The sequence below is a fragment of the Lactuca sativa genome, chromosome 6 (genome assembly GCF_002870075.4).
Source record: "Lactuca sativa cultivar Salinas chromosome 6, Lsat_Salinas_v11, whole genome shotgun sequence".
Classification (NCBI taxonomy): Eukaryota; Viridiplantae; Streptophyta; class Magnoliopsida; order Asterales; family Asteraceae; genus Lactuca; species Lactuca sativa.
This window is the reverse complement of record NC_056628.2, coordinates 125,823,464-125,833,536: the sequence shown is the minus strand read 5'-3', so window position 1 is coordinate 125,833,536 and position 10,073 is coordinate 125,823,464. Positions and strand designations below refer to the sequence as shown.

The 10,073-nt window shown below is 30.7% G+C and overlaps 1 protein-coding gene across 1 annotated transcript; it reads left to right on the top strand.

Moving 5' to 3' along the window:
* The first annotated feature begins 4,990 nt into the window (after positions 1-4,990).
* Positions 4,991-9,413, top strand: LOC111880408 (inositol-pentakisphosphate 2-kinase). The gene is made up of 7 exons (XM_023876834.3): positions 4,991-5,282; positions 5,907-6,110; positions 6,387-6,534; positions 7,135-7,175; positions 7,293-7,403; positions 8,348-8,956; positions 9,053-9,413. Exons 1-7 carry the CDS (start codon positions 5,178-5,180, stop codon positions 9,230-9,232), a joined length of 1,398 nt encoding a protein of 465 aa, XP_023732602.1. The 5' UTR covers positions 4,991-5,177; the 3' UTR covers positions 9,233-9,413.
* The last annotated feature ends 660 nt before the right edge of the window (positions 9,414-10,073 follow it).

The window sequence follows — 10,073 nt, the reverse complement described above, 5'->3', positions numbered from 1 at the left end:
TCAAATTTAGACTTTGGATTGTTTACATTGGCTAGTGACGGTAACATTAACCATTTGAGGACGTACATGGACAAACATAAGTTAATTAAAGTTTATAATGAGCATGGTAAAACAGCGTTGCATACATATTTATGTTGGAAATAGGTGTCCAATGTTATAACTAATCGATGTAACTTTGAGAATGATAGCAAAATCCTTTTTAGGTTGCCCTCAAGGGCAAGAATAGCAAGAAATAGTTTTAGGAGATTGAGAAAATAGTTTATTAATTTATTATATGATTAATAAATTAATTATAAACTAGTTGAAATTAATTAGAATTAATTTGGAATTAATCTGGAGGTATATTAACTGAATGCTAATTGTTCAATAATTGAACAGATGGAATATTATGGAACCTTAAGGTGGTGGACGGTTTTAGGAGGCTCCTTGGAGGCTTTCATAATCAATCCAAGTAATAGATAAAGAAATGATTTGAATCTAGATTAAATCTTAATATTTAATCGATTCAAATTAGGGTTATCCTGTTACTGCTGTAATTATAGATAGGACCCTTGGGGTGCTCATATTTTCATCTCATGCTCTTGTCCTGAAAGGCTAGGAAAAATATTTCTCACCTCTCTAATATTTCTCTCCTTTAGTTTCTAGGGTTCTTGACTTTTGGGTGTGAACCATTAGAGGTGCTCTACTTTGGGTACTAATCTTTCCAAGAGCAACAAGAGATCAACATAAGTCAGCTTGAAGGACAAATCGATTTTATCAAAAGGTTATAGTTTTAATCCTTCATTCTTTTAGCTTGTTAGGTTAGTTTTAAAACAACGTTGTTATAATAGTAAAACTTATATCCTAGGGTGCATCTACACTTAGGATGAATTTGCCCCTATAGAGCCTAGCTTGAGTTGGGATAATTTGGTTTGAAAACAGAGGCTTAACAGATTAAATATGTGTTCTCTACGTGTTGCCACATCGTGGTCTTTGGGAATCAGCAAAGTACATTGTTGATTCCATTCCAGCTCGAGACAATTTTTCTTCCAACATCAAACGTGCATAACTTCTTTGTTTCTTACCCATTTTCAGTGATCTTTATACCCACACGAAAGTGGGAACATATTCTACAACTCTATTAAGTCACTTCTCACTAAATTAATACAAGTCTTAATCTATTAAGTCCAAAGTAGGCCCAAAAAGCATAAAATTCCCATTTTACCCTTTTGACCAAAAATGCATCTCCTCATGTATTCTTTTTCTTGAACTTACTCATCTAACCTCTTCTTAATGACTTCAACTTTTCTTAGACATTTTCATGAAGTCACAACTTCAAAATCTCATATTTTTCTTAGAAATGACCAAATTGCCCTTTTGGTTAATACTTGACTAAAAGTCAAATCTTTCCAAATTTTGGGTTGTTACACTTATATACTCACACTTGAAATCTAAGACCCATGCTTTAATTAATGAGAAAGGATGGCAACTTTAGGGTATAATGCATGTAAAAACAAGTCAAACAAGCAACTCTCACCTTACCCACATGGGTTCGACCGAAAATAGGGAAAAGAGAGGAGAAGAAGTGTGTTACACGTTATTACTTTTAATACATGTACATATCTTTATCTTTTCATATCTAATTATATCATATGATTAAATAGCTAGTAATACTTTTTAGAATATTATTTTAATAAAATAATAATTTCCCAAATATATTTTCACAAAATAATATTTCTCCAAATTAAAATACAAGACTTGAATATATTTATTAATAATCGATTTTTTAATAAATAATCAATAAGTGACGACTTGCTAAATGTGTGATCCTATATGATTATATGTTATTGACAAAAATCATTCCAAAGTGATTATTAAACATAGCCCTGTCGAAAATACCCGATACCCGAATTACCTACCCAATTTTTTCAGGTATCGGGTAAATCAGGTCGGGTAAATCGGGTAAATTTTTTCGGGTAATCGGGTAACCCGATTTTTTTTCCGGGTTGGGTAAAGGGTACATTTTTTGGGTTTCGGGTATACCCAAATTACCCGAATTATTTTAAAAATTCATTTTTTTTGTGGAGCTTATACTATATAGAAGGTATTTGATCACGCTTAAACTATCATTATTGTAAAACATGAATCTATTTATTATGACAATATCACACTAACAATATTAAAAGTAATTGCTTATATATCATCATATTCTTTAAAACTTAACTGTTTTCTAGATTATAGTTTTTATTGCAACTAACAAACTCATTATCTTGACGAAACTTCAGAACATGACAAAACTTATGGTTACAATTATCTTAAACATTTTAAACTTTTAAATTAAGATCTTTAAGTATTTGTTTTTTTAACATCTTATTAGATTAGATTAAGTTGTTAAAAAATTACTTGACATCTCAGGTATTATTGACTAAAAAATTTCAATGTTCAAAGCTTGAGTAACTTCGTTTATGTCCCGTTTGTTTATATAAACAAGACTAATAAAGCATGAGGTATTTATTTCATTAAATTAATTTTCAGGTGAAATTAAAAAAAAAAATTATATATTTCGGGTAATACCCGAATTTACCCAAACCCGACCCGATACCCGAATTACCCAAACCCAAATTACTCGAATTTAGTTTGGGTAGGGTAACAGGTATTTTTTCTAACATGAAAAACCTAAATTATCCGAAACCCGAAAAAATTACCCGATCAACACCCCTAATTAAACATATGGATCCAACATTCTACATATAAAAAGAAGACTTGGACGTTGTAGAAGGTGAACATAAAAAACTATTTCTTCTCTCTGGGTACTTTTCTCTTAAGAATAGATTAACACAACAAGGTATTACATAGGCCTGATAATTGGGTTGGGTTCGGGTTGACGGGTCATGGGTTGGCGGGTTGACAGGTTAGAAAACATAACCTCAACCCAACTCATATAATATATGGGTTGGCGGGTCACGGGTTCATGGGTTGGAAACCTCAACCCAACCTAACCCATATAACCTGTTTAAGTATATAGGTTCGCGGGTTCACAAGTTAATGACTCAAACCCACCCTATATAACCCGTTTAATAAATAAGTAACACATTTTAAAAAATGAGGTTTTTTTAACATAAATTCATATAAAGATTAAAGTAATTAACATAAAAAAAAGTTTTCAACATAAATTCATGAAGTCAATAATATTCAAATAAATTTGAAAAATGAAAACATTCATAGAAAGTGGATGTGTGACTCGTGAGTATCTAAAAATAACGACATGTGATTTTTCTTTTTCGATTGACGAACCGCAAATACAGATTAGCTACATATAAATATGGAATGAATACAATGATACGAATATTACGAATACAGATGGAAATCAATTTTATTAATAATTAAATATATCAATTTTTTAAAATGTTATATATATATATATATATATATATATATATATATATATAGTTATTTGGAAAACAAAAAAACCCTAAAAATCATAAAAATGCATACAAAAATATTTAGAGATCACAAAACTTTATTTTTTGAAAAAATCGCAGTTTTTTATACAAAATCGGTGAAAAACATTTTGAATTTTTTTTTTACAAAAAAAAATTGATTTTTTATTTTTTTTTTCAACGAATTTTAACAAAAACCTGCGATTTTTTATAAAAAAATTTGTGATCTCTAAGTATTTTTTTTATACATTTTTATGATTTTTAGGGTTTTCCATAGAACCTAAACCTATATATATATATATATATATATATATATATATATATATATATATATATATATATATATATATATATATATATATAAACGGGTTGGCGGGTTGACCCGCAAACCCAAACAAGTAACCCAACCCAAACAATGAAATAAACGGATTGATGGGTTGACAGGTTGGCGGATCAAAAATCTCAACTCAAACCTATTTATTTTCGAGTTGGGTCAGAATCGGGTTACGAGTTGGGTCGAGAGTTCTAAGATTTTGATTAAGCATGTATTCCAAATCGTTTTCTTGGATTATTCCTTGATCTTAGTTCGTGTAACTCTAGACTTATGGCCGCATTATAGATTCCAAAAAAACATTTATACACGATCTAAAAAGTTATACAAGTTTGATGGGTTGACAGGTTGGCGGGTCAAAAATCTCAACCCAAACCTATTTATTTTCGAGTTTGGTCAAAATCGGGTTACGAGTTGGGTCGAGAGTTCTGAGATTTTGATTAAGCATGTATTCCAAATCGTTTTCTTGGATTATTCCTTGATCTTAATTCGTGTAACTCTAGACTTATGGCCGCATTATAGATTCCAAAAAAACATTTATACACGATCTAAAAAGTTATACAAGTTTATTGTTATTCGAAATCTAATCTCACACTTATGTCTAGATATAATTATTAATATAACTTTATAATCAAACAATAATAAATAATTAAATAACATCTAATATAAATATGTTGAAAAATATCAATCCAAACCACTAATTTGGAATTGGATCTAAAAGGTGGAGTTATTTTTCGTGACCTTTAATTTTTGTTTTTTTTTTATCTCAACCACGAACCCAAAAACCCCACTCTCTTCCCAACTACCACCTCCTCCGCCCTTCACCTACCACCACACATCCTATGCCCTTCATCATAGGTAGCAAAACTTTAATTTACTCTAAATTTCAATTTATCATTAATATGTATCTTATTATTCGACATATTCAAAAATTCCAAAAAAAACACAATCCACACAATCAAAATGTAACCTTCTAACCGCACTTACGCCGTCTAATTTCATCTATTCATTATCACGCATTTTCTCAAATAACTTTTTTAAGAACATAACGTCACGAAATAAACATATGTTAAAAATATTAATAAACCAAAATAAATAATAAAAAAAAACAGTTTTTTAATCAACTAATATAAAACAAAAAGTATACGAAAGCCATGTGTACTTTTTAAATGAATTGAGTAAATGTTTTGAAAGCTATGCATCACCCACCTGGCGTCCAAATATCAGAATAAGTGTCAAAAAAGTCCAAACAATTTCTCACGCGAGTATGTTCCCACCAAGCAGTCATCTACCCACATGGCCTGAAAAGCTCTAAGTTTTTAGGTAATCGAGTAGAACACCACCTCTTGCCTTTGATTCTTCACCTCTTTTCCAAACTCAAAACTCATAAGCAACAAGATTCGAGGGATTTCTTAACAAATTTGCAGATGGTGGAGTTGGTTTTAGAGGAGAAAGATGCAGGCAATTGGATTTACAGAGGAGAAGGAGGCCTTAATATTGTTCTTGCGTACAAAGGATCCTCTCCCAATTTTGTAAGTTTCATTCTTACTTTGAACTGTTTTTGCTCCAATGGTGTCAACTGCAAGTCCCTAAATTACCCCCATAGACCTCGGTATAGTTCCGCAATGTGGAAGTTGTAAATTCACGAGAAATTTCTGAAATTGAGGGGTGTAATTCAAAGATTATTGCACAATATTTACAAATTAACTTGTTTTCGAAGGTGGTTTGCGTTCAATTTCCTCTCTTTGGTCTGTTTGGGTTCAAAATCAGAATAGAAGCTTACAACTGATAACAAACTGTTTTCTGTCGTTTTTTTTCACTAAAGGAAACTTTACGAAATCGAAGAAAAGTAGGAGTAATAAATTAGGGCAAATCTGTAAAACAACTAGGACTTAATGTGGAAAGTCTGGCTTTCTCAAAAGATAGTTCTTTCTGCATCATCTCAAAAAGTTCTTTCTTTATCCATTAAGAAAAGTCTTTCTTCCTGTATTAAGTACAAAAGAAACACCTCTGTATAGTTTAGTATTAAATCTAAAGGGTAGATGAAACTTGAAAGTAAAAGCTTAATTAGCAAATGTTACTTATTTTTCTTGCCAAAAAGTTCATTAATTGATATATATATAGTTTACTCAATTGTATTATTATTCTTCATGTAGATTGGCAAAGTGTTAAGGGTGCGAAAGGTTAAGAGGAATGGATCCGAATTTGAGAAAGCTCCTTCAGCTTTATCCACACATGAATGTCTTGTATGGGAAAGAGTGGGAGACCTTTTATCTGCTTCAACAAAGGATATTGTAAATCATATGTATGCTAAGCATGTAATGTCTCCATTATTAGGTTCTCAACACGTTGATCCCGGGGTATGTCCCACCTTTTGGTTGGAATTCAAAAAAAAAAATCAAATTTTTATCTCATTTACATCTGTCATTAGTCATAGTCTCTAATCACTGTATATCAGTATCAGTATCAGTCCAATGCATAAAGACCATCATGTTATGTTATGCCAGTCGTGTCATATACTGTATAACAAGAGATGTGACATAAAGGAAATCTTGATTGCTTTTTATGTAGATAATTTCAATTTTATTGTTATATCTTTTTTTTTATATAAAGTTGATATTTTCGAAATTTGTCAGGTTCGTGTTCAGGTGACAAAGGAATTTCTTGAGTGTGTACATAAAGGTGTTTTATTTAAACGCCCTTCTTGGAGAGTTGACAATGCTAGGGTTAATACTCTACATGATTCTGCACTTCTCATGTCTGATCATTCAATTTTTCCTCATGGTATAAATGCTTTCTTCTAAATTCTCTAGTTTTGGAATTTGTGTTAGTTGTATAAATTCGTAAAAGAATGAAATGTTTTCCTTAATTTGATAAAAAGTGAATAAGTGTTGCATAGATTCGTAAAAATGTGAAAAGTTGTTACATATATGTGAAATGTTGTTGCATAAAAACATTCTCTTGAAGGATTTTAGAGAAAGAAAGAGTTATTTTGAAGTGTGTTTTTTAAGGGAGAAAGAAAGTCTAGTTTTATTTTATCTCAAAAACATAAAAGTAAAAGTGATTCAACAATGAGAGAATATGTTTTATTGTCTTTTCCAAAATTGCCATTTGATCCTTCTTTTGACTTTGCTTTTTCAACTTTTCCTTAATTGCTTCTCAGTCCTCATCTTTTTACCTTCTTTTTGTCTTTATTTTTATTTTCCTGCAAACAAACATTTGATCTAATTATCTTTATTTTTTTTTATAATACTAATACTCATTTATTATTTATTCACCCTTAAGATTGATTAAATGTAAATGTATCTATTTACTACATTGTTGCATATTTTGTTTAAAAAAAACTATTAATTTACTATTTTTTTCTTCCCCTCCTCATCAAAGCTGTTCATGGAGAAGAATTCTGCATATCTGTTGAGATAAAGGTAAGCCTTCTTGCTTTGAATTATTTATTTATTTTGCATAATCTCTTTGGAGTTGATATATGATTTTTTTTTTGCTAATAAATAATTTTTTTATTTTCCTTTCTTTAAAATATGCAGCCAAAATGTGGATTTCTTCCAATTTCAAGATTTATTAGAGATGTAAACTTAGCTAAGAAAAGGATATCTCGCTTTAAGCTGCATCAGATCCTTAAATTCCATCAAGGAAAGGTTGTAACATTTTCCTCAATTAGAAATTAATCCATTTTTTTTTATATTTATGGTTGTTTTTTCTTACTTAATATGGAAAGTAAAGGGAAATGAGCTTTTCCCATTAAGTCCCAACTATCTACGAATCTGCCCTCATTTATCTTTGGGTATCCTTATATTTTGTGTTTTTACCAGAATAAACCTCGAACTTTACTTTTTCATGTAAAAGACCTTGCATTTTTTCATTTTTTCCGATCTGGCCCTTTTAGTCATTTTTCTGTAAAATAGTTCTAAAATGTGAGAGCTTTTTCAGGAAAACTAAAAAAGTTGAGGATTTATTTGGAAACATTTAGAAAAAATGACGAAGTTGAGTTTTTTTTTTGGAAAAAATATAAGGTCTTTTTCATTAAAAAAAAAAATAAAGATGAGGTTTAATCCGGAGAAAATGAAAAAATATAAGGTCTTTTTCATGAAAAAAAATAAAGATGAGGTTTTATCCAGAAAAAAACACAAAATATAAGGTCTTTTATGAAATTAACCTTTTATCTTTTGGCTAAATAGAAGAAATAGCAACATACTTTATTTATTTGTTCACTATATCATCATGCTTTTGTTTCTTTCTATTACATCATCATACTTCCATTTTTTTTTCTTATAAATAAATTATACTCAAAAAATCTACTCACTTTTAAGCCTTGTAGTTTGTATTATCATTTTTTTTTGTTAAGGGACATTATACTTTAAAGTGACACCTATTTTATAGCATTGAAAATTATTTTTTATTTGGAAGACATTTCTAAAAAAACAAAATTAAGATCCTATCATAAACAAATAAATGGAAGTAACAAGTAAGTTACTATTCTTTAGAAATCAATCATCCAATATTGATATGAACTATGAAAATATAAATTCAATCATACATTACACGTTTTTTATATTTTTTCTAACATTTGACTATCAATCAGATATCTCAAATCAGCGAATACGACCCTTTGGATTTATTCTCCGGATCAAAACCCCGAGTTCTAAAATCCATCAAAAACCTCTTCCTTACCCCTCAAAACAATTTCCGAGTATTCATCAATGGTTCCCTAATCTTCGGAAGCTCAGGTGGAGAAGCCGAAGACACCGATATTCAAATCGCTCAATCCTTCGAAGAAACCCTAAAACCCATCATTCAATCAGACGATGGCATGCGAACTTCAACCTTTTTGCAACTCGTTGGAGAAGCGGTTTTTAAATCGGGAATCATGAATCGACTTGTTGATGTTCAAAAACTGGATGCGTTTGATATTGAAGGTGCGATTCATGCTTACTATGATGTAATGGGTCAACCATGTGTGGTGTGTAGGGAATTGGGAGAAGGGAATGTTTTGAGTAATCAAAGTAAATATGATGCTTTGCATTCGATTTCGTTTGAAGAAAGTTTGAAGATTGTGAGAGATTTTCTTGTGGCGTCGACTGCTAAAGATTTGAGTTTGATGATTGGGTTTCGGGGAAGAGGAAAGGGAAATACGGTGTCTAATTATGATGTTGTTTCCATTGATTCGAGTAACCAAAGTTTTGACTACAAAGTAAATGACCATTTTACCCTTTTTGAGGACTCTCTCCATAAACTTTCTTGTTTTTAAAAGACTGATTTTTTATTTTATTTTATTTTATTTTATCAGGCGTCTTTTATTGATTTGGATATGAAGCCTCTTGAGAAAATGGCGTACTACTATAAGTTGGATCAAGAGATAATAAGTTGTTATACGAGAATGATGGAGACAGTGAATCACCCTGAAAAGTCTTTGGTAGAAACTCCATATCAAGATCATCTATCGACTGCCATTGAAGACACATCATGAACTTGAGAGATCTCTAGTCATAATTAGCTAGTAATTGTTCTTTGTTTATGTAAAACCCACAAAGAGGCCGTTTTAATAAGAAAACACAAGGCCTGAAACTGTAAGATTTAGGCATCAGAACACCGACAATAACTCTCTAAAGCTAAATAAATTGTATGTGCTCTGGTTTTGTTGAATCTAATCATGTTGTTAGTTTTTTTTTTTTTTTTTTTGAATATGTGCACTGAGGTTTGCTCAAAATTGGAAATCATAGTTTTGGATTTGCATATTATTTGGAAATAGTTCCCGAGATGGGTATTCCTTTCTTCTGTGGGTTTTCAATAACAGAATGCAAGATTTATTTATGTTTTTTTGGTAAGTTTTAAGTCGATAGAAAATATTATTAATGTATATCAGTAATTAATGTATTGCTATTGGACTACGTTTGTATTTATAACTAGTGGGAAAATGGGAAAGCCTACGTACGTGTTGCAAATTTTTTTTTTGAACGGGCGGACTTTATAAAAAACGACATACCGGGCGTCAGATAAACAACAAAACAACTTAAACAATGTCAAAGGGGAGCAAACCCAATGTTCTCATTTATAATTATCAAAATTTCCCTTACGTTTCATCAAATTAAAAATAAAGGAGATCACATTATCCGCTAATTTTGAAGAATTCACCTGCAATCTGTTAAACCAAACACCATTCCTTGCCTTCCACACACACCGCAAGTAAGCATAACAAATTGCAAGGAAGATTTTCCTCTCTTTAGGATAATTCCCCCGTGTGGCCGCGAAGTTCACAAAATCAGAAATCGAAAGGAATATTTGAAAAAGAATATCACACCAATTGAAAA